General features: G+C 49.7%; 2 protein-coding genes across 4 annotated transcripts; both read left to right on the top strand.

Annotated features, from left to right (window-relative positions):
* The first annotated feature begins 1138 nt into the window (after positions 1-1138).
* On the top strand, positions 1139-5132 carry LOC106844507 (CD209 antigen-like protein 2). Of its 2 annotated transcripts, XM_014861973.3 has the most exons (7): positions 1139-1353; positions 1442-1528; positions 1679-1768; positions 2149-2235; positions 2635-2786; positions 3537-3649; positions 4496-5132. In XM_014861973.3, exons 1-7 carry the CDS (start codon positions 1317-1319, stop codon positions 4644-4646), a joined length of 717 nt encoding a protein of 238 aa, XP_014717459.1. In that variant the 5' UTR covers positions 1139-1316; the 3' UTR covers positions 4647-5132. The 2 variants fall into 2 exon arrangements, with proteins under 2 accessions (XP_014717459.1, XP_014717460.1); XM_014861974.3 differs by lacking the exon at positions 1679-1768 and having other exon boundaries at positions 1197-1353.
* An 11757-nt stretch (positions 5133-16889) lies between these two features.
* LOC106844508 (C-type lectin domain family 4 member G-like) lies at positions 16890-20400 on the top strand. 2 transcript variants are annotated; one of them, XM_014861976.3, is made up of 9 exons: positions 16890-17090; positions 17533-17634; positions 17986-18039; positions 18207-18269; positions 18460-18564; positions 18862-18951; positions 19162-19310; positions 19422-19537; positions 19837-20400. In XM_014861976.3, the coding sequence occupies exons 1-9, from the start codon at positions 17063-17065 to the stop codon at positions 19976-19978; spliced, it is 849 nt and encodes a 282-aa protein (XP_014717462.2). In that variant the 5' UTR covers positions 16890-17062; the 3' UTR covers positions 19979-20400. The 2 variants fall into 2 exon arrangements, with proteins under 2 accessions (XP_014717462.2, XP_014717461.2); XM_014861975.3 differs by having other exon boundaries at positions 17061-17203.
* The last annotated feature ends 3901 nt before the right edge of the window (positions 20401-24301 follow it).

Genomic DNA, 24301 nt, shown 5'->3' with positions numbered 1-24301 from the left:
GAGGTGGGACAGAGTGGGACAGCACGAGATTTCATCACACTACTCAGAATAGTGCACAATTTAAAACTTATGAATTGTTTATTTCTGGAATTTTCCATTTCGTATTTTCAGACCGAGGTTGACCATGCATCGCTGAAACCGTGGAAAGCAGAACGGGGGATGCTGCACAGATCTATGTCATTCTATCTGAAGTGTACAGCTCAAGAAACTTTTACATGTGAGTACACCTACGTGACCACTTCTCGGACCAAAATCTAGAATATTTGCAGCACACAGAAGACACCAGGCATCCCCCTCCGGGTCGATCCTCACCCCTCTTCCAGGTAACCTCCATTCTGAGTCCCACCAAACCTTAGTTTGCCTGTTCTTGATTTACATAAAGTCAAATCTTATAGTACGTCCTCTTTATGTCTGGGTTCTTTTGCTCTCTTGTGGGATTCATTCATGTATTTTGCTTTTTCATTGCTATGTAATATTCCACTGTGTGAATATGCCACAGTTTTTTTTTCAGTCACCTGCTGGTGGGTCTTTCCAATTCAAAGCTATTATGAATAAAGATTCTATGACTCTTTCTGTTTCCTCCTTAATACTATCTGCTATCTTTGGATAATAGTGTGGACTGTGGAGGTGGACTGTTGGGGTTCAAATCCCAGTTCCACTATTTACCAGCTGTGTGACCTTGGGCCAGTGACTTAACCTCTCTGTGCTTCAGTTTCCCCTATCTGTAAAGTGGAGGTCATATTATTTACCCAGGGGTAGGAAAATTAAATGAATTCATATATAAAGTAGTTAGAAAAATGCCCAACTATAATAGGCATTAAATAAACATAAGGAATGATGATTCAGCTCCAACTCCAAAAGTCAGCAGAAATCAGCATAAAGGAGGATGCCAGGGAGCTGAGACAGCATAGCATGGAGGTCAGAGGGCATGGTGGTTCCAGGAAGATGAGGGGAATTTTCTGCCCACTCCTGCCGTAAGTGCAGGAGGCACAACAAACCAGCTTTACTCTCCATGTTACTGGATTTCATCAAAAGCGTCCCACAGCTCAGCCACACCAGGATGAACCAGTCCTTCTCGCTGTTGACTCGAGATCACCGCCCCCCCCCCCCAGCATCCCATGGAATTCTGGGAAGATCCATCTCATTTCATGTCAGAAGCTCTACTCTGTCCCTTTAACCTTTCTAATGAACATGTCACTACCCAGTTCCCTCTTTCTCTTCCTGAACGAAAGTAGCTTCAGGGATCAAGCATCACAGAGTGGAAAATAAAGAGCTGTGGCTCCCAGGGGTCCAGACGAGGCATTTGGAGACAGTGGATGGACCAGCGTGACCCCAAGGAACCGATGGCACTGGGTGAGGCGGGGTGGGGACTCTGGGATCTTGGGGAGGGGGCAGGGGGATGGCTAGCCCTGGGCTCTGAGTCAGTGCTCTGCTCATTCAGATGAGGAAGAGCTGATGACCAGTGGGAACAGACTTTCCTCCAAAGACTTTGGATTCCAAAAGAGTCATGGCTTCAAGAACTTCCCAGGTAGGACAGGATGAGGGGACAGGGAGCAGGAAATGACTACTGCCAGACAGCTGGGTCCTGGGGAGGTGGGGGCTGGGGGACACGCGGTCCCTGGGGCAGGCTGAGGCAGGGACTCAGGTGTGCTGGGACCATCCATCTTTCCTCCCGCAGGGTGTCAGGGGCAGGGCCGGGCCCCCCTGGTGCTCCTGTTCCTCTCCCTCGTGGTCTTCGCTGGGCTCCTGGTGGCCATCCTAGTCCAAGGTCAGCGGCAGGCCCCGAGGGTGGAGGGCTCCTAGGCCTCCACTCTGGCTGCAGACACAGCCTAGGGGGGTCCAGGTCCAGGAGGGAGGTGGGGTGAAAGCCAGGACTCTGGTCCCTCTGGGTCGCCCTGTCAGCTCTGGGGTGGCTTCTCCTGCAGCCCCTCCCACCTCTGATGCAGGGTTGGGGGAGGAAAAGAGAGGGGGCAGTCCCTGCTCCACCTGCTCTCCTGGTGCCGCCTTCTCTGGCTGTCAATGTTCCTTATTTCCAAAGGGGGTTAACCAAGACCTTGACTCTCAGAAACAATGACCCTGAGGGCCCAGTGCAGGGCACGGTACACAGTAGGCGTTTAATAATTGCACTTTCTTAATTTCTTGGCACAGTCTCCAAGGTCCCCAGGTCCCAGGGGCTGGAGCCTTCGAAGCAGGAGGAGATCCAGCAAATACTGACCCAGCTGAAGGCTGGAATCGGTGAGTGGCCGAATGCCAGGGTTCTGGAGCCTGGAAGGGTCTCCGGGGTGGTGTGACTCTGCGTGAGTCACTGCTCCTCTCTGAACCTGTCTCCTCACCTGCGAAACAGGAACCCAGAGTAATAAGGATGATGGCAGTCGGTGTTCCCGGGGGGGGAGGGGGGCCAGGCACACAGTAGGCATGAAATTAAGCCAGTCTCCTGTTCTGAGCTCCAGGTCCGGAGGAGATGGGGGCTAGGACTCCTGAGTCTTCCTGGGGCCGAAGGAGGGTCTCGGGAAGTAGAGAGGGGAACGGCCCCTGTGGGGTGTAGAATCAAGCAGAGTCCCCAACTCTCCAGGCGGATACAGAGATGGGGGCATCCCGATCTGGGTCCCAGCCCTGACCCGCCTCCCACAACAGCCCTTCTGTGCCACCCCTGTCCCTGGGGCTGGCGGTCCTTCCAAGGAAACTGCTACTTCTTCTCCAACTCGCAACTCAACTGGCACGACTCCGTGACTGCCTGTGAGGAAGTGGAGGCTCAACTAGTAGTCATCGAAAGCGCTGAGGAGCAGGTACGCCTGTCAGGGGACCCGCACCTGGCCTGGGGCGTACACCTGACCACTGGCCCCCTGGGGAGGAGATGACCACAGGGGATCTTGGGGAAGAGAACCTGCTTACTCCACTTGGAAAGGTGTGAAGGGGAAGGATAGGGATGAGGGGGTCCCAGGCTGGCGCCTTGCAAGGGGGTACAGTCAAGATCTGAACATGTGTGAGTGTCTTGGGGAACGCATAAATCCATAAAGTTTAAGAAAACCCCAGTGGTGTGCTGGCAAATGCTTAACAACTGGCTCCTGGAGTGGGGTGGGTAGAATGAGTCCTGATTTGGAGCATTTGCTAATTTCCCTGGTATAAGTTCTCCCACGGTGGCTGATTTCAAGCTGTCACGTGACATCACTCCATGCAGAGGTGAAAAGAGGCACGCGTGATAAGCTCTCACACACTGGCTCGATCTGGTTCCAGCACATTAAACTCAGTCACGAGGACATCCATGTGGACATGCTTAGCACGCCTAAAGTACACAAACACACAGTAGACACCAGCCGTGCATGTATGTCTGCAAGTCAGACCATCCGTGCTCACAGGATAGAGATGTGAGAGATGCTCAGACATCCTGATAGCAGGTGGGGGTTCAGGATCTTGTCTCCTAAAAGCCCGGAGCTCAGATGGAAAGAAGAACTTCCTACGGAGAGATTGTGGTGACGCTGAGCCAGGAAGGTGGGGTGAGGGGCGGAGCTCCCTCCTGATTTCTCTGCATCCGCTAGAACTTCCTGCAGGTCCAGGCTTCCAGGTTTAACCGCTTGACCTGGATGGGGCTCTCAGACCTGAAACACGAAGGCACGTGGCACTGGGTGGACGGTTCTCCCCTGCTGCCCAGGTAAGTTTCAGGAGCAGGACCTCGCTTTCCAGTGGGGGCGGGGTTCTGAAACCCCTGAAGTGAGCTTTACCTGGGAATCCTCCCCCTCAACCCCCCATGAGAGTCTGGGATTGTCACTGAGCTGAGATGGGTGGGCTCCACCTATCCACGTTCAGATGGGACGGCAGGTGCCCCAAATTCCACCATCAGAGCTTCAGGAGGAGCGTGTAGCCTGGGCGAGTGTTTTAAAGTATAGTGTATTAATGGACTAGGTGAGGTACCATAAGGCCAACAGATCAGATTGCCATTGAAAAGTCAGTTTGTTATAGTCACACATCCCAAGAGAGGAAATGTGTGTCATGTGACAAGGGGGTCACACAAGGAGGCACCAGGCTGGGTCAGGAGGCAGAGGGAGGCGGGATCTGTGGGCAAGAGGCTTTATTGTAGTTTCCACTGGAAAGAATGAGTGAGGCAGGGTAAGCAGGCTTAGGATGGGCTAGTCTGAATAATTCCAGCGGGCTCTGGGGCATAGGGGCCGTCCCTAGTTGACTGACACCTTGCCCCAGGGTGATGAGGGTACTGGCCCTGAGAGTGGGACCCCTTAAAGGAGCGAGTTGGGGGGGGTACCTGGATTGGTTGGTTTGCTTTTGAAAAGCATGCCCCAGAGAGGAGGGCTCCCTCCAAAAGTGGGGGCAACCCAGGCAGCAGGAGCCCAAGGCAAACTGACTCAGGGGTGTCATCAGGTTTCCCAGAACAAAGTGTGTCGGGCAGATGCACGCAGGGCAGATGGGAAAGCAACAAGACAACGGCAGCTAGAAACGGTGAACGTGGTCGGGCAGGGGCTCACGTTCTGCGTGGTCTTTGCAGCTTCATGAAGTATTGGAATGAAGGAGAGCCCAACAGCAGTGGGGAGGAAGACTGCGCGGAGTTTAGGGGCAAAGGCTGGAACGACTCCAAATGCAGCCTCAGCAAATTCTGGATTTGCAAAAAGCCCACAACCTCGTGCTCCAGTGCCTAAGGCTGTTGTCCGTCCTCGAGCCCTGTGGCTCTGACCTCACCTCTGCTGGGTCTGCAGAACTTCACCCATCTTTACTCTGGTCTTTCTTCTCCTGGTCTGTGGACCTTGACAGAAGCTCAGGACTCTTCCCTCTCGTCTTCTTTATCCCCTACGGGCCCATGCCCAACTCTGTCCTTCCTCTGATGCTTCAAGGCTTCCCTTGGCTCAGAGGTTATGGTTCTGGGCACCTCGCTCCTTGGAGCTTAATAAAATGACCGGCTGTGGGATACGGTCAGGCTCGTGTGTTCCATGGATCTGCTCTCTCTTCCTTCCAAGGGCACATGGTTTGGATGGCTCTGTGTAGCTGCCGCATCCCCTGGACCAGAGGGCGGGGGGGGAGTGGATTGAAGCTCCCTCCATCCCCTCCCCCTCCACTCCTTGCCCTGCACATCGCTTTCACTGGGCTGTCTCTGATTTGTATCCTTTATAATAAACCAGTAAATGCAAGCTAAGTGTTGTTCTGAGTTCTGTGAGCCTTCTAACAAATTACCAAACCTGAGAGGGGGTCATGGGAACCCCCAAATCTGAAGTCATCAGGCAGAAGCGCGGGTAGCCTGGGCACCCCATTTGCAGCCGGCGTCTGATGTGGATCAGGCTTGTGGGACGGAGCCCTTTAACTTGTGGGATCTGGTGCCACCTCCAGGTGGATATGTCAGAATTGGAGAATTTCTTGGTGTAAAAACATCGCACAGAATTCGCACCCTCCCGCAGGTGCTGACCCTAAGGATGCCCCTTCGTAAATAAAATGATTCTGCACAGTATTTGAACCTGAAGCAGTGGCGGTGTTGTTTCCTGATACATCCAAGCAATTCTCTGACACCAGCTGGGTGTTCTATGGTTCAACCTAATTCTGATTTCACCTACCTGGAGAGAGCATACGACCCCACAGGTGAAGGGCTCAGTCCTACAAGACTGTTCTACTCTTTAGACATCAATTGCAAGTCCAGATTGTCACCTGTGCTTCTGACCAACCAGCTATAGATTGGAGGTTCTAATGACCCCTTCCTTGGGTTCTGTTAATTTGTTGGAGCTGCTCACAGAACCTAGAGAAACGTTTTACTTCCTAGATCGCCAATTTATTATGAAAGGATGTAACTCGGGAACACCCAGATGGAAGAGATGCAAAGTATGGAGACAGGGCACAGAGCTTCCACGCCCCGCCTGAGCATGCCACTCTCCCCCAGTCTCCAGGTGTTCACCAACCCGGAAGCTCTCAGGACTCTGTCCTTTTGGGTCTTTGTGGAGGCTTCGTTTCACAGGCGTGATCCATGAAATCACTGGCCATGGCGCCTGAACTCAGTCTCCAGCTCCTCTCTTCTACCCGGAGGCTGGAGATGGGACTGAAATTTCCAACCCTCTAATCTCATGGTTGACTCCACTCGCAACCAGCTGCCATCCTTTGGTGTGGTCCAAAAGTCACCTCATTAACGTAACAAAAGACACCTTTACCTCTCTCATCACTTAGAAAATCCCAAGGGTTTTAGGAGCTCTGTTTCCAAATATATATTTCTTATTATAAATCGCAATATCACAATAAACAACCTACATGCTATACTCCATCTCACTTAGAGTCAGCTTCCTGGCAAACTCAACCTCCAATGAGCAGAATACCTCAGAGGAGTGTTCCAGATCATCTTCCAGAGGCCCCTAATGGGTTTGAGCCTCAGTTGCCCACAGCAGCCACTCGCTCATTGATGCCCCCTGTATTGGCTTCCTTCTTTCCCTGTCCCACTTTCCTGTTCCCCTACTGGTGCTTCTTGGGATCACTTCCCAGATAAAACACTTGTAACTGAATCCTTGTCTCAGGCTCTGCTTCTGGGGAAACCCAAGCCAAGCTTATAATATGCTGTGATATCTGCTAGGCATTGTTCTTCTCTATCAAAATGTTCTTGCCTATTCTTATGCAATTTCTTTTAAAGATGATTTCTTAAATGACCACAGCTTTAAATGTTTAAATGTCTTTGAATAAGTAATCTATGCATGTGGAACCAAAACTCATCAATCTATACAGAGAAAACTAAAGCTCCCTCCTTCCTCATCCTCTGAGCCCAAAATGTTACCCTCCCTAGTTGTAACCTCTCTATTATATTCCAAATAACCCACTTGTCAAGTTTGTTTTAAAATCTGTTTGGCAGTCTCTCAATAAAATGTTCAAAAATCTATTTGTGAATGGGCAGAGAACAGAGGATTTTTAGGGCAGTGAAAACATTCTGTATGATGCTGTGATGGTGGATCCACGTCATGATACATTTGTCCAAACCCGTAGAATGTACAACACCAAGAGTGAACCCTAATGTGAATTCCGGACTCTAAGTGATTATGATCTGTCAATGTAGGTTCATCAATTATGTCTACATAAATAATCAATAATCAATCTATAGAGAAGAAAGATAAGGTGACATTTATTGAGCCAAGCTGAGGACTAGCCCAGAAGTGCAATCTCCACCGGGGAAGAAAGCACTCGGAGAAGCGTGGTTTACAGAATGGTTATATACCACTTCAGAACAAAGAACATACGTGAAGTGTGACAGGACCACAGTTTCTTCCAAAGCCACAAAGACATGTTTTGCTGAAATTTAGTATGTACCCAGCAGGTCAACTTGACCTTGGTTTTCTGGGAAGAAAAACTTATCTTCAAAGAAGTATTGGTATTGGCAGCAGAGAGAGGGAAGAGAGAGGGAGACGTTCACCCTTATCTTTAAAGAGTGCATTCTTTGCTTTAGGAAAAGGTTTGAAGCAGATGTGCAAGGCATGTGTCATGGGCCATGACTCCAGCTGTTCTGGGAAGAACGAGTTTTAGGCCAAACCAGAATGGCTTCCCCATATACCTCAACGTGTGAAAACTTCTTATTATTCTTATTATAATTAGTTATAACATCAGTTATGACAAAGGTACCACTCTGGTGTAGGATGTTGAGAATGGGAGAAGCTATGCATGCGTAGGAGCATAAGAAATATGGGACCTCCCTGTACTTTCTACTCAACTTTGCTGTGACGCTAAAACCATTTCAAAATGTAAAGTCTTTTTAAAATAATCAATTTGATCTTCCTTGCAGAATGATTTTAATTAATAAGCAGGGAAGGAAATAGGAAATCACCATGGAACACCACAGTAATAATTTCTCCCAGCAATATCCACAGCCGGATGCTACAATTAATGGGTTTGACTTTAAGTAGGAACAGGATATTTGCATAACCTCAACGTATCTCCCCCCACCCCCAAATATTAATTACTGTGGTGGTCTTAACACATGTTCACACAATTTTAATAATTATTCCTAAAGGAGGAGGGGCTTAATTCTCCTCCCCTTGAGTGGCACTGACTTAGTGACTCACTTCATGGGGCTACAGCAGAGTTTCTCAACTTTTTTTTTCATTTTGCCCCCCACCAAGTAGGCTTTATAAATGTTTTCTCTCATTGCCCACCCATATTAAATATTCAGGAATAAGATTTTGTTGGGTAGAGCTGAGCTTTCAAGGTTTACAGGCATTGTAATACCTAAGATTACTTTTGCCGTCCTTGGGAGCAACGAAACCCTGTTGAGAACGCATGGATAGGGTATGGAAAGAAGAAAGTTGTGGCTTTATAGGGCAGAAACCTCGCAGACACTGCCTTAACCAAGGTTAACCTTAACCACATGGCCAGTGATAATCAATGTGGACATCATGTACCCTCCTCTCTGATATCATGGGATGAGAAGAGCATTTCTCCTTTGTGGTACTCTTTCTCTCAATCCACAACTTCAATCTAATCATAAGGAAACAGCAGAAAAACTCCATGAAGAACCATCCAGTACAGCACGTGGTAGAAACTCTTCAAAACTTGTCAACATCATGAAAGACAAGGAAAGACCAGGAACCTGTTAGAGTTTGGGGGAGACTAAGGAGACATGATGGCTGTTACGACCTGGATTGTGCCCCCCTCCCCCAAATTCACAGGTTGAAGCTCTAACCCCCAGAACCTCAGAATGTGGCTGCATTTGGAGATAGTGTTTTAAAAGATAATTAAGTTAAAATAAGGTCATTAGGGTGGATCCTAATCCAATCTGACTGGTGTCCTTATAAGAAGAGGGGATGAGGACACAGACACACTCTGAGGGACGACCATGTGAGGACACAGGGAGAAGCCTGTGAGAGAGACCTCAGGAGAATTCAACCCTGCTGACATCTTGATCGTGGACTTCCAGCCTCCGGAATTATGCATCCATAAGTTTCTGTGTTGAAGCCCCCTGGTCTGTGGCACTTTGTCATGGCAGCCCTAGAAAGCTCATACAATGACTAAATGCCATGTGGGATCCCTGGATGGAATCCTCTAACAGAAGAAGGACACCAATGGAAAAAATGTGAATGCTAAACGAAACCCGTAGTTTAGTTAACAGCATCGCACCTATATTAATTTCCTGGCTTCGACAAATGTATGACAGTAATTTAATGCTATAGGAGGCTGGGTAAAGGGTATACAGAACTCCCTGTATAGTCGTCCCTCGGTGTCCTTGTGGGATTTTTTCCAGGAGCCCCGCGGATACCAAAATCTGCAGATGCTCAAGTCCCTAATATAAAATGGCATAGTATTTGCATATAACCTATGTACATCCATATATTTTAAATCATCTCTAGAATATTTATAATACCTAATACATGTGGATGCTGGGTAAATAGTTATTATACTGAATCGTTTAGGGAATAATGACAAGAAAATAAGTCTGTGCGTGTTCAGTACAGACACAACCATCATAGACCTTTCCATCCGGTTGGTTGAATCTGTGGACGTGCAACCCGTGGATACAGAGGGCTGACTGTGCTTTCCTTGCAATTCACCTGCAAATCTAAAATTATTTCAAAATTAAAAGTTTGAAAAAGATTTAAAAAAAGACTATTTAGGATTCCACTTAAAGGAGGCCCTTAGAAGAGCCAAATCCATAGAGACAGGAAGTAGAATGGTGGGCCAGGAGCTGGGGGAGGCGATGAGGAGTTAGAGTTGAATGGGGACAGAGTTTAAGTTTGGGAAGATGAGAAAGTTCTGGAGGTGGATGATGGAACTTGCACAACAATGTGAATGTGCTCAGTGCTGCTGAACTGTGCACTTAAAAATGGTTAAGATGGTAAATTTTTACATTATGTGTATTTTATCACAATAAATGTCTGTCAAAAATCTATTTAGGATTTTTAACGAGACAGCACTAAATATGTTATAAACTAATATATTATAAATTAATTTGAGAAGAATTAAACTCTGTAGAATACTGAATGTTCTTTTGGGGAACTCAATCTGTGTCTCAATTTGTTCAGATCTTAGTTGCATTTAATAGGTTTTTTTTCTTGGTGAGGAAGATTGGCCCTGAGCTAACAACTGTGCTGATCTCCCTCTTTTTCATGTGAGACGCTGCCACAGCGTGGCTTGATGAGTGGTGCATAGGTCCTCACCCGGGATCTGAACCTGGGAACCCCGGGCCACTGAAGCAGAGCACATGAACGTAACCAGTATGCCACCGGGCCAGCCTGCATTTAATAGTTTTATTCGTATTCTTGTTATGATTATTCTTTTAATGCTCAAGGGTTTTTCTCATATTGGGAAGAGGATTTGTTTCCTCTTTCATTTTCAGATGCTCATTGCTAGGACATAAGAAAGCTGCTCCCTTTACAGATTAGTCCAGAAGTTAAGTCTCTAGAACTTTCTAGACAATTGATCTTGACTTCAAAATGCTCTCAACTTCAACTCTTCCTTTCCAATACCTATAGGTCTTATTTATTGTCATTTCCTTATTGGATTGGCAAATTAGCAAGACGGACATCTTTCTTTTCTTCTTGATTTTACCAAAAATGGTTCTCAGAATTCACTACTAGGACATTTCTGAGGGTTCCTAGAAATTTCCGCTTATCAGATTAAGGAAGTTTCAGCCTACTCTTTGTGTAAGCGTTTGTTTTCTTGTGTTTAGCTTTTTTTGTTGTTGTTTTTTTTAAAGATTGGCACCTGGGCTAACCCAAAGGAAATAGGAGTAGGGATTTTTTTTTAAGATAAAAGGTGAAATAATTGACGAAGAAAAGGAATAGCAACAAACACCATGTGTAAAGTGCTTTAATACACATTAACTCAGAGAAGCTCACAACAGGCCAATGAGGTAGGAACTAGTAATGTTACTCTTCCTCACGCACCTTGCCTCCTGGAAATGAGTCTCCCTTCCCTGATCCGGGCCAGGGCTGGAGGTTAGAGGTCTGTGGCCAGCCTCATGCCTGGGACTTCCTTTCCCTTCTTATTTCCCCTGTGGCGAGTTCCGGGCACGGGACAGGGGATGGGCAGCCTTCTGGTTGCTTCCCTAGCTAGACAGCACCCCTTGGCTCCCCAAGGAAACTTCAACTACAGGTGTATACAAAAGAGACCCACCTTTCCTGCCTCCTTGCCTCTGCCTTGGTTGTGTTCTCTGCCTGGTGGACCCATCCTTTTTCTGCCAACAGTGTACATGTCCTTCATGGCCTCCTTCCCATGCTACCTCTTCCAGAAAACCTCCGAATCTCCAAACACCTTAGTTCTTTCTCCCCCATAAGGGCTGATGAGTCAATTCCACCTAGATCCAAGAACATATTCTGATGAGATTGTGCAATCCTTGTGGGTTTTGTTTTGTGTTTTTCGGTTCCCTCCCTGCGAGCCCTCCCCGAGAACCACTGTTCTCAAGAACCCCATAAGGAGGGTGTGCCCTCCCAGAAGGTTCTGCCCCACAGTAAAATCCTCCTGCCAAGTCAGCTGTCAGCCCCTGTTGACACGGGCTCCATTTCTGATGACGAATGCAAGATGGGTCTCGTGTCTTGGAACAAGGGGACATCTAGGAAGAAGAGCGGGACTCTCCCATTTTGTGGGAAATAAACTTCCTCAGTCCTGCACTGTGCCCTGAGTGTTGCTGACCTTTAACGTCTAAACGCTCTTCCTCCTTCTCTACCATAGGCATCCACTCTGATGTGTGGGATACACTTCCGTAAATATACATACTTGGTGTGGTTGTGTGTGTGTGTGTAAGTTCCATAAATGTCACAGTACTATGACTCTCAAGAGGTTTCTGCTTCCTTCGACCCCAGGTTACTGAGATCTAGATATGTGGCTTCCTGTACATCTGGTCTATTACTAGTTTATTTCAGCGCATGACCACCAACTTTTACTTCCTCATTGATGAGCGATCAAAAGTGCCATAAGAAAAATGGGAAGACGAGCCACCACCTAGGAGATGATATTTGCATCTGTATCTATAACACATACAGAACTTCTATAAATTAATAAGAAAAAAACCCAAACCACCTCCTAGCAAAAGATGGGTGAAAGACACAATTTACAGAAATCAAACCAGAAGAGTGAATCAACATCTAATGGACATTCAAATTCTCCAGGAGTCGGGAAACACAACCCAAAGCCACAATGAGATCCAGTGAGAAGCAGGAAAAGTAGTTCTCTGAGAAAAATTTACAGACCTTTTCTAACTAAGGGGGAAAATGTGAGAGAGAGAAGGAGGAGGGAGATAGAGGACAAGAGATCTCGAATGAAGGAATTAAGGATTTCACTTGATAAATTAGTTTTTAAAAAGCAAAAATGAACCCAAAGAAAATAGGAGGAGGGATTTTTTTTTAAGATAAAAGGTGAAATAATTGAAGAAGAAAAGAAATAGCAACAAACACCATGTGTAAAGTGCTTTAATACACATTAACTCAGAGAAGCTCACAACAGGCCAACGAGGTAGGAGCTAGTAATGTTACTCTTCCCATTTTATAGACGAAAACTGAGGCACAAGAAGGGTTGATTGCTCCTCCTAAGATTATATCGCTCACACGTGGTATACAGCTGAGATTTTAAACCCAGGCAGTGTCACTCAATTAGCAAACAACACCATGTCATGAAACCAAAAATAGTAGAAAGAATAAATACAACTGATCTTTTATAGAAAGACCCACAAATGGGAAATACCAGAGGTAAGCCTGGAATGAGGAAGCAAATACAGCAAAAACGAGAGCAGCAATTAAAATAATTGTAGGGAAACGGTATGTGATGAACTTAAAGATCCAGAAGAAACAATTTCTGAACCAAACATGACCCAGGTAAAATGGAATTTTTAAAAATGTAGCTTAATTTATTAATCACTCTTTTGTTGTCTATCTTCTTGACGTTTTGACTAAAAAACCCTTTCTACCTGGATTTTTCCACCCAAAGTTTTGCTTTTCAAATATTTAGATTTAGATATACATCTGGAGAGGGATTGGCTGTCTTATTTGCCATTACGTGTTCAAGACCTTCAACAGAGCACATAGCAGGTACTCAATAAATAATGGCTAAGTGAATTAATGAAAGGCTGTTGTGTGTGAGCCCTAAGAGGATGGGCATCCGGGATGGTGGGTATCAGGTGTGAGTACCAGGTGCACGTGGAGGGAGTGGAATCTTCCTCTTGCAAAAAAACACAGCACTGGCCCGTGGGCATCTGGACCCAGAAGGCCGCCTATGTCATTGGTCAGACCATCAAAACCAGTCTTCAGTAGCACCACTGTGTGTCTTCCATTTGGGTGGAGAAGGCTTTCTGTCTCTCTCCTCCAACATTTGGTTTTTAGGACCCCTAAAGATTCTCAGACAATTCAAGAGAAAGGAGGAAAAAACCGAGCTGCTTGCTAATAAGAAAAGTCAAGGAAAAAGCCATTAATTAGAAAAAGAGATGGGTTTATGGAGCATTTCATTCTAGTAACATAGTAACTGGAATTCTCAGGTTTAATGTCTAACATCTATGAGGGCAGAGATTGCAGCTTCTTGTTTCTCACTTGTTATCCAGGGACTGTGTCTGGCACCTCAGAGTCATTAAATAAATGAGAGTAACTCTCTGGGTATATCCTTGCTCACTCCATGCTAGCTACAGTTCCCCTTATGGGCGAGACACATTCCCACTGTAACAGCCAGATCTTAAGTTAGCATGAGGGAAGTCATGTTAGGGAAAGGAAGCCATATTGTAACTATGGCCCTGACTCACTCATCTCTGTGAATATGTTCTAGTCCGCACGTAGCCTAGACGATTAAGCACCTCTCGATTTTACAAAATGCATGGTCACTAGTTCTATGAGTCTTGCTTACGTGTATCTCCCAGCTGTGAGAAGACAACTTTGCTCTCTGAGTTCCCCAGGAACATGACAACCTCAAGAGACAAAAATTCTGCGTTAGTACCCATCATGAATGACAGAAGAAAGAGATAATGAGGCGCCTTGAAGTCCATCACACCAGACGGTTGACATTACTGAACCCCCCTCCCTTGCCTATTTCCCCTATATAACTGCCTCAAGATTCTGTATGATTTGAATATGGTTCTTAAGGACATTAGTCCGCCATCTTCCTGCGATGCTAGCTAGTCATCTAAATTTTCCTTTCTCAACCACTGGCTTGTTTGCAACTGATTGGCACCAGATTGTGGTAGCAGAATGAGCCCCTTTTTGCTTGGTTACACAACCTCCAAGCCTCTGCACTTGCTGTTTCCTCTGGCTGGAGTGTGCATCCTTCAATACCTTCCTACCTACCTGTCTGCCTTCCTTCCTTCTTTCTGGCTTTATTGAAATATAGTTCACACACTGTATGATTCACCCTAACAATTCAATGAATGATTTCTATTATATTCACACAGTTGTGCATTCATCACCACAACCAACATAAGAACATTCCATAATCCCAAAAAAAACCCCTAACCCCTTAACCATCACCCTCCCATTCCCTCATTGCTCCCAGCCCCTGACAACCACTAATCTAGTTTCTGCCTCTATAGGTTTGCCTGTTCAGGACATTTCACATAAAAGGACTCATACAATAGGTGGCCTTCTGTAGCTGGCTTCTTTCATTTAGCATCTTTCCAAGGTTCATCCACATTGCAGCCTTTATCAGAACTTCATTCTTTTCTATGGCTGAATAATATTTCACCATATAGCTACACCACCTTTATCCATTTATCAGTTGATGGGCATTTGGCTTAGTTCCACTTTTTGGCTACTTTGAATCATGCTGCTATGAACATTCATGTACAAGCTTTTGTCTGCATGTATGTTTTCATTTCTCTTGGGTATATACCTAGGCGTGGAACCGCTGGGTCGTACGGTAATTCTACGTTCAATTGAGGAACTCTCAAAACTGTTTTTCCAAAGAAACGCCTTTTCAGAAATCTCTTTCCCGACCATCCTGCCTAAAATAGCTGCCCCAAATCATTCACTGTCTCCCCAGCCTGCCTTATTTTTCCTGCTCTCCCTGGCGAGATAGCACAGCATAGTGTATATATTTATCACCCCATGATATTCTAAAACACGATATATCTTTGTTCATCTGTTTCTTGTCTTCCCCGCCACGAGATTGGAATTTCCATAAAAACGGGAATTTGGGCCAGTTTTGTCCCTTGCTGGACCTCCAGCGCCTAGAAGAGGGCCTGGCCTGGAGCAGCTCGCAGCCCCCATGAGCAGGTGTCCCCGGAGCCGCAGGAACGAGGGCGTGGCCACCCCGAGTGTGCAATCCACGAGGTGCTGGGTCCTGAGAGGAAGCAGCTGGCGCGGGCGAGCGACCTCGCTGGGCAAGCAGCTGGGTCAGAAAGCGGATGGTGGCAGGGAGGCATGCCTGGGGGCGGAGGCTCCAGAGAGCACAGACCCCACTTCTGAGACTGTTGATGTCGAAAGTCATAAAGGGCCGTCTCTCCTCGGCCTTGGAACGGGTGGACCCCCCCTAGCTTGGAGGGCAAGGGTGTGTCGGTCAATGTTTATGGCCGCTTGAGTTATGCAATATAACAAACGGCCCTGCAACTTGATGGCTGAAAACAATAGTGATTTTTTATTTTTCACAATTCCATGGGTTGACTGGGTGGCTCCTTCCTGGTCTCGCCTACAATCGTTTGGGCCGTTGTATTCGCACAGCAGTTGGAACGGCTAGAAGAGCCAAGAGGAGCTTTGCTGCCGGTAGCAGGCTGGGCTGCTTTCTCCTCCAAGCGACCTCTCACTTCCGCCAAGCTAAGTGGGGGCCCTCCAACATGGCGGCCTGCAGCATCCCAGGAGCGAGAAGGCAGAAGCCGCAAAGCACGCTGGGGCCAAGACTCGGAAGTCACGTGGTGGTGCTTCTGCATGCCTATTGGTTAAAACAAGTCACGTGGATAATGCAGATTCAGAAGGGAGAGGAAATAGACTCCGCCTTTTGATGCGAGGAGTAACAAAGTCACCTTGCAGACAGGCGTGTGTACCGAGAGGGAGGAATTTGGGGCCGGGAGTTTTCAGTGTTTTGCAATAGCGAAGAGAAGAGTCCCTGTAGCAGGCAGAGCATGGCCTTGGATCAGAGAACCAATACTTCTTGGCTGAGTGGCGTTGGGTGACCTACCTGATCTCTCTGAGCCCTGGATTCGTTCCAATCAACAAGCAATCGAGTTTTACCATCGTCCTGCCAATCACCCTTTTCGTTGGCACCCAAGAAAACGGGCTACAAATCAATTCTTAAATCATTTTCAGCAGACTCTACTCGAATGTGGATAATTTGCACGTGGACAAACTACAATGTTTGATGTTTTCGTTATGTTCGTTATTTACTATCTGTCTCTCCCAACTTCCTACTAGAATGTTTACTCCAAGAAGGAAGGAATTTGCTTATTTGGGGCATCAATGGATGCCCAGGTTCTAGATTGATCCTGGCACAGGGCAGGTGTTCAAAATTTGTTGAAAGAATGAATGAATATTAGCGGGTTTTATGCCTGGGGTGGTGCAGGGCTTGACATGGATGACCTCTATCCTTTATCAAAGCATCCCTTGGAGGGAGGCCTTGTCACTGTCCCCCTTTTCACAGAGGAGAAAAACTGAGGCTTATAGAAGCTACATACACACACCCCTCACCCACCCAATTGTAGAGTCCGGAAGCTTAGCGGACCAGCACCCAACAAATGTCAGTGTTCTCCCATGACTGAGAAGGAGTGAATTAAGGGCGGGGCAGATCCAGCCTCTGGCAGGCCCCTGCAGCAGAGTTGAGGAGGGAAGCTGAGCTGGCCTGGGGGGCTATGGCTGAGGGGCTTTCTCAGGAACCAGCAGGGAGGGGCCCGAACTTGGCTGGCTCAGAGCATCTCTCTTGGGAAGGCCAGCCCCAGACCTCTAAGAGGTGGGGACCAAGCTCCAGAGTGAGGCCCCAAAACCAGCCTGGAGATGTTGCTGCAGCTCCCAGGCCAGGGAGGATGGAACTGCACATGCACACACACACACACACGCACGCACAACGCACGCACGCACGCTCCCTACCCCCCTCCACCACCAACTCCCACTTCCTCTACCACATCCTTACCCCTAGCCCAGCCCTGCCGAGAAAGGGCCCAGCCCTGTGACTCGTCAGAGGGTCCCTTGCACTAGGAATTAAGAGTCAGAAGATGGGAAGGAAGGAAGAGAGTGGGCGTGGTGAGTGAGTGAGGGGGCTCCATTTATATCCATGCCCTGGGCTGGGAGGCTGCTCATCATGGACACTGCCCCGTACAGCAGGTGGGGTGGTGGGCTCCAGGAGGCCCCCGGAGGTATGAGCAATGGGACTGCCTCACTGTCCCCCTTGAGTCCCTCTGGCCAGTGGTTTGGGGTTTGATGGGGGAGGGGAGGGAAACAGCCAAGAGAGAGCCCAGGTAGTGGGTGCAGGAGAGACACCACAGGTCCTGGAGCCGGCTGGACCTCAATTCAAATTCCACCTCTGCCACTTAGGGGCTGTCTGACAATAGGCACGTTACTTGACCTCTCTGAATCCCAATTTCCTGGGAGGAACCCAAGTGTTCTGGGCTTGGTCCTCAGGGCCCAGGGATCCAGGATGGTCCTGGAGCAGGAGGGACCCAGGAGTCTCTCTGTGTTATCCCAGGGTCCTGGGGACGCTGGGGAAGGAGACTTCTCATCGTAGCCACATCTCTTATGATCGCCACCATCCTGTGGGCCCTCATTCTGAGCATCCTGTTTTCCAAAGGTGAGTGTCTGTATAATTCGGGGAGGTGTGTCCAGCCCCCATGGGGAGATAGATCGTCCCACAATGGGCACACCAGCCGGGTCCCAGATCCCTGCCTGGGTCTGAGTGTGAATACGTGTGAACAAAGTGTGTGCATCTTTGGACTGTGCGCATGCACGTCTGTGTGTATGTGCATGCATGAAGGTGTGAGCACGTCCCTGGGTGTTTGGTTCCTCTCGGCGTGTGTGCACATCATGTGGGCTGCATGTCTGCCTACCCCCTGTGTGGGTCCCAAGACCGGATCCCCGCAGGGGGGCAAAGGGAGAGTTCCCAGGTCCCTGGGGCCGCGCCTGCAGGAGCCTCTCTCTGCAGCCTCCACAGAGCGCCGGGTGCTGCTCGGCCACCAGGACCTGCTGAGAACAAATGGTGAGCGCAGAACAGGGCCTCCTGGGTGTGCAGCGGGGAGAGTGTCCGGGACCCTGGAGACCGGAAGGGGTTGGGTGAGGGGATCCTAGGGTCCCCGGGACTGGCCCAGGAGAGGGGAAGGGTATCTCGTGAGTCCCCGGGGGCTGATCTGGCGGGGGTTGTTCCAGCCTCGGAGCAGACGGTGGTGCTGGCTGCCTTGAAGGAAGAGATCCGATCCTGCGATACATGCTGTAAGAATTTTGGGCTGAGGGGGCGGGGTTTGTGGTCCTGAGGGCGGGGCTTGTGGTCCTGAGGGCGAGGCTTGTGGGCGGGACCGCAGGAGGCGGGTGCGGGCGGGGCTTGTGGCCAGGATGGGAGGAGGTGTTGGGCGTGGGGCGGGCTGGTCTCGGACGTCCCGCCCCATCCTGGTCCCCTTCCCAGGCCAGGGGACGCAGGCGCAGCTGCAGACCGCTCGCACTGAGCTTGGGGAGGCGCGGGAAAAGCTGTTCCAGCAGGAGAGCGCCCTAAAAGAACTCAGCGAGCGCGGTGAGGGCGGCACAGCGCCACGACCCCTCATCCCTCCGCGCGGCTGTCGATTCACGTCCTGACCTTTCTGTTACCCCGACCCTATCCTCTGATCCTGACCCTGACCATTGGAGTCTGACCTTGACGACAAGTCCCAACCTCAACCACAACTGGACCCTACCCGGCTACGACAGTCCTTGACCGCGATGTCATTCTTGACGGTGACACTGCCCACAGACTTGAATGCTGACTTTACCTAATCGTGACCCTGCTCCTCGCCCTGACACAGCTATAATCTGGACTTTCTTGACCTCGTAGTGACCCAGGGCTTGGCCGAAGCGGGTAGAGACCGCGAGGGCATCCGCACGGAGCTGTTGCGGGCGCTGGAGGCGGCCCAGCTCAGGAATAGTGAGCAAGACTGAGGAGGGAGGGAAGGGGGGAGGGGACAAGGGGCCCTGCTCGTGGACCTCGGGGTTTCCTGAAACGCCTGCCCTCCCCTTTGACCTTGGCCTGTTCTCTCTGGCTCCGCCCCTGGGCCCAGAGATCCAACCCTAACTCCCCAGTCCTCTCTGCTCCACCTGGGAGCCATCGACCTTTGTGACCGTCGCCACCCCGCAGGCTCCTGCGAGCAGTGCCCCGCGTCGTGGCTGCCCTTCCGTGGCTCCTGCTACCTTTTCTCCATTCCACCTGCCACGTGGGACGAGGCGCAGCGCAACTGCGCCGGCGCTGGTGCGCACCTGGTGATCGTGAATGACTTGGATGAGCAGGTGCGCAGCCTAAGCCGTGAGAGGCGGGAGGCGGAGTTCACCGGAAGGGGCGTGGCCTGGGAAGTGCGGGTGGGAGAGAGCGAGGTGGACTCAGTCTGCACCTCTGCCCAGGGCTTCCTGAGTCGGAATGTGAGAGGTCGCGGCTACTGGCTGGGTCTGAGGGCGGTGCGCTGCGCCGAGAAGGTCCAGGGCTACCAGTGGGTGGACGGAGTCCCGCTCAGCTTCAGGTGAGAGAAGGGACGTGGGGAGGAGGACAGATCAGACCCGAGGGGAAGTGGTTTGACCAGATCTCAGAGTCTCGGTTGGGATGGGCAGCCTAGACCCCAGGAACTGGCTGAGGGTTAAATTCCGGGGGATAGAAAATTATGTCCCAGGGCTGGAAAGTTCTATCTGTGGATAGATTAGACTCTCAGGGTATCTAGGTAAGACCCAATTAATAAACAGGCTAGACCCTGAGTAGGGAGGACAGACCCCAGGGCCATCCGCAATCTAGACCCCCAGCAGCACCCATGCCAAACTCCTGCAGCCACTGGAACGAGGGGGAGCCCAATGACTCTCAGGGTCGTGAGGATTGCATCATGATGCTGGACACGGGGATGTGGAACGACGCTCCGTGCGGCGACAACGAGAGGGACAACTGGATCTGCGAGAAGAGGCAAATCTGCTGACCCCGCCCAGTGCCCCCGAGCCACGCCCACCGCCACTTGTGCGATCTGTGAACAGCTGTCCTGGATCCACCCACCGCCATCCATTTTTCTTTTTTCCCCCCCGCCCACCACGACGGACAACCACTAGCCCAATCCAGCCATCTCCAGTGCCTGCAATCTGGGTCCTCCTCTGCAAATTACTTGCAGTCCCTCAACATGCGACCTAACCTAGCCTTCACCCGCTCCAAAATCCCGGCTCCTCGGCCCCTGATCTGACCCCACCTCCCTCCCTAGCCAAGGTCAGGCGAATCCGAGAAGGAGCTATCGCGTTTCTTTCATTTTTCCCCCAGACTGGGAGGCCTCAACCACAAGGGTTTTGTGAGCTGTCTTTGCAGCCCTGCGGGGCATCAATAAAAGTTTGAGAAATGAATCTTGGCACCTGACCCTGGGGAGCTGTTCTAAGCTTTCTTGCAGAGACGCTGATGATCCCTGTGAATGACCCCAACCTCTCTAAGCGACCTTGAAGCCCTATGATGTCCCCAAACCCAGGGGTAACCTGCACTGGGCCAGGAGGGCGGTGGGGCTCTGGGGACACAGGAATGAGTCAGGCCTAGTCCTTACCCCCCAGGACCCCCTCGTGCTGGTCTAGCTGGACACAAGAACCATGTGACTAGTGACTCAATGGAGAAATGCATGAAGGAGTGACAGGTGATGCCCTTGGAGGAGCCACCTTTGTCCTCAGGGACAGAGACTGTGCTGACATGCTGCAGTGGGGGCTCCTTTCCTTGAGGAGACTGGCACCCCCTTGTGGAGATGACAGGCAGCCTGAGACAAGGCCCTGAGGCAGATGGGAGAGGACCGGGCTGGATCCAAGGAGCAGGGCCCTTCTGTCTCGGGCACCAGGTTCTGTGACCACTGGGTGGGGCATCGGGAAATGCATCCCAGCAAAGACAGACTTCGAGGCACAATGGGATCTCAGCATGGGGAGCTGGGCAGGGTGGGCTTTGCAGGCCGAGGCTGTTGGAAGGTGCTGAGGATGGCTGAGCCCATTTAGGGGGGTGGGGTGCACAGAGCCTGGCCGTATCAGCTGGGGACTTCTGATGTGTATTCACCCTGCACTCCCAGAGTTTCCTGATTCCATCGGGGGACCTGGGGACTCTCCTAGAATTCCCGGTGGAGAGGGATTCTGTGGAGGGGAGTGACAAGCTAGCAGCCTTTAGTTCTGTACAGAACGGAGTCCAGAAGCAAAGGCTGCAGGGAGCCCCCAGGCTGTGCAGCCCTGAGAACATTGACTGAGCAAGGAGAGGAGACAACACCACCCACACTCCTGGCCAGGTGGCACCTTTCAGCGCTGTGAGCACACATCCCCTGTGCCGGGGTCCCGCCCCGGCGGAGTCCAGGTTCCTGAGGGATGGACGGCGTCGGCGCGATGAGGGAGGGGGAAAATAATGGGGACGTGAGACTTGGGTTGGTGTTAGCAAGTCCGACTTTACTGTGCACAAGTGTCGTTTATATATTTTTAAGGATTAGTACAGAAATAGTTTTACAAATATTCTCAGAGAGATAAGGAAGTAAAAAACGAGCACAAGAATATTTATTAGCACTCCATTCTATAGAGCATAAGGTTAATGATCGTCTTCTCCGCAATTAACTAGTGTTTGTTGTCTCTAAGCTAAAGGAGATAGGTACCTAGGCATCTGTTGTAATTCATGGTAAAGTTAAATCAAAGAGAGAAGGTCCAGGCCTCCGGACAGGACAGCAGTCCGTCTGGTTACATCCTGGTGGAGCCATCCCTGCCTCCCTCAATCATTTACGCCATTAGTGTAGATGGTTAATGGGAACAAAAGGCGACCCCAGGGTGTCTTATCCCCAGGGCTATCTGCATTCTCAGCGGGCAGTTAAACATCTTTACTTTTTCGCGCCCTTTAGGGGGTGGAAGCATTCCTTTGTCTTTTAGATTGTGGAGCTAACAGTCCCTTAAGCACACTGCCGGAGAAAGTATCACTTTGTTAGTAAAGTAAAAGGCTGAAAAGCTAAGCTAAACTATATATCTTCAAGAATAAAAAAGAGAAATAAGTATACACATAACCTTGATAGAAAGCATGCATATAATTCAGAAAATATCAGGGGTGTCGGCCGGCCATCCTTCACCGAGGGGCATTCTTGCACCCCTCGGCCCTTCTACTCACCAATTATTTATTATTTATTGCTTTTAGGAGAAAACCTCTATAACATTTTAACAGAAAGCAGAAGGTCAAGAATAATATATAGATACTTCTTGATCATCCAATTAACCAGCAAACTTAGAAGGACGATGCATATGTATATTTAGACAAAGAACTGGAGGGAGAAGGAAACATTAACCAGATGGAGGCCATAAACCTAATTCGACATCTTATCTGGGCAGGATTCCTTTCTGCTTGTCTCAAATGGGACTGTGTGCTCCTCCGTTAATTAACTGAAAAATATCTTGAAAGTTACCTGCAGGTGGTCACATTCTCTTACTATATCTAATTTTCCCGGGAGGTAGTGCCTCCCAAGCAGCCACCCAAAGGAGTGAAAACTGGAGGTTAAGAAAGGAAAAGGAATGAAGGGCAATTAGAAGCAGCACAGGTTTCAGAACTATGTGAGGGGCTGGCCAGTTATTCTTCACCAAGGGGCGACCCTGCACCCCTCGGCGTTAATCGGCTGGACCCTGTCAAACAGCCGATCAAATGATGTAGCCACGGCTCCCAGCACCCCTGAAACCGGTAAACAGTTAGCCATTGATGATTAGCTAGCTAGTAACTAAAGTTTTTTTCCTCTTTGCAATTACTGCGTATAGCTTTCAGTTGTGCCCCCACCCATGGTTAACTGTGCTGCTTAGGCACTATGCTATCTGACTCCCACTAGGCTCCTATAGGTAACATCTTCCTGGAGCCTGGCTCACCATGGTAATGGGTGTGTGAGGTGTTTTTCAGGAATTAGAACCCCTTGTCCACTTCAGGCCAGTTGAGATCCCCAACTCATCAACTGGGCCTGTGCAGATGTCCGATAAGCAGCCTTTTGACGTCAAGAGGCTAAAAACCCCACCCTCAGATCATGCTCACGACGCCATTTTGTGAACGTGTATCCTATGAAGAGGCACGGAGTCTGACTATGCTTGCGTAGATCATCAATGACCTCACGTTTCCTTGCCTCCAAGCATCCATCTCCACATTTCAGACCACCTTGCCCCCCTACTCAATAAATATCCCTGAGTCCCCATTTCCAGGCAAGTGGATTTAAGACTCGTCCTCTTGCTTCCTCACTTGGCTGCCTTGTGATAAAACCCTCTCTCTGCTGCCATCTCATTGTCCCAGTGTTTGGCTTTCCACACAATGGGAAAAAATGAACCTGGTTCAGTAACACCCCCAACCCTTCTCTGGGATCTCTACAACTGCAGCCAAGAGCAAGGCACTGAATAGACCCAGGAACCGCCTGACTCCAGGACAGATAACACACCTCAGTCTGTCTACCCGTCAGGTTGACAGCAGGCAGTTAGGATGAAGTTGTAGTGACGGATATGCAGCAGCACAGGTGGGCAGAGAAGTCCTGGGCATCCCTTCTGGGGATGGAGCTGAGGGAGTGCTGGCTGTGGCTGAGGCAGAAGGAAGAGACCCCAGAGTTAAGCAGGAGCCACTGCAGGATCTACCAAGGACCTAGCATGGTCAGAGCAAGCCCTCTGGGTCCTGCTACCCAAGGCTCAGACAATGGGATCCAGGGCCCAAGGGAGTCCCAGGTCAGGAGCCCAGAGAACAGCGTGGCTGGAGTGGAGATGCTCATCCTGCCCTCAGCACTCCTGGTCTGCCCACAGGCACTGCCTTGCAGCTGCCTGGCTCGAACCTGCCAGCATTGAGCAAGTACATGAAGACCCTGTATGAGAGGGTCAGGGTCACCTTCCCCTCTCTCTGGACTCTTGGCCCCAGGTCCTCCAACCTCCATGATGCCACCTCCCTGGGAAGAAACCTAGCCCTAATCCTGGAACAGACCTTGACCTTCAGTTGGCTTTTGTTTTTCGGGAGAATAGGTCTTGCCAAAAAGATTGTGTTCTACAAGCTGATGGATGCTACAGAAAGAACATGTACACAGAGAAGTCCTGTGAGAGCCTGGCTGGGCCAGGTGAGGAGTCTCAAAGACAGACCCCTTTTTCTGGAGACCCCAGAGCCTCTGAGAGAGCCCAGTGGGATCTGAAATAGACCCATGTGTCTGAGACCCATCAGCAATTGTGAGAACACCATGACACCCTTTGTAGGCAGAATGACGGTCCCCCAAATTGTCCAAGTCCTATCCTCTGATTCTGTAAATATGTTACCACATGACAAA

The sequence above is a fragment of the Equus asinus genome, chromosome 20 (assembly GCF_041296235.1).
Source record: "Equus asinus isolate D_3611 breed Donkey chromosome 20, EquAss-T2T_v2, whole genome shotgun sequence".
NCBI lineage: Eukaryota > Metazoa > Chordata > Mammalia > Perissodactyla > Equidae > Equus > Equus asinus.
This window is presented reverse-complemented; position numbering and strand designations above follow the sequence as displayed.

Excerpts from the sequence above, each read along its gene's own strand:
- LOC106844507 (XM_014861973.3), top strand. The coding sequence starts at position 1,317 with ATGGACCAGCGTGACCCCAAGGAACCGATGGCACTGG. Across the intron at positions 1,529-1,678 it reads TGGCTTCAAGAACTTCCCAG|GGTGTCAGGGGCAGGGCCGG; the intron begins GTAGGACAGGAT and ends TTCCTCCCGCAG. Across the intron at positions 2,236-2,634 it reads CCAGCTGAAGGCTGGAATCG|CCCTTCTGTGCCACCCCTGT; the intron begins GTGAGTGGCCGA and ends CTCCCACAACAG.
- LOC106844508 (XM_014861975.3), top strand. The coding sequence starts at position 17,122 with ATGCCCTGGGCTGGGAGGCTGCTCATCATGGACACTGCCCCGTACAGC. Across the intron at positions 18,565-18,861 it reads AAAAGAACTCAGCGAGCGCG|TGACCCAGGGCTTGGCCGAA; the intron begins GTGAGGGCGGCA and ends TTGACCTCGTAG. Across the intron at positions 19,538-19,836 it reads GGAGTCCCGCTCAGCTTCAG|CCACTGGAACGAGGGGGAGC; the intron begins GTGAGAGAAGGG and ends AAACTCCTGCAG.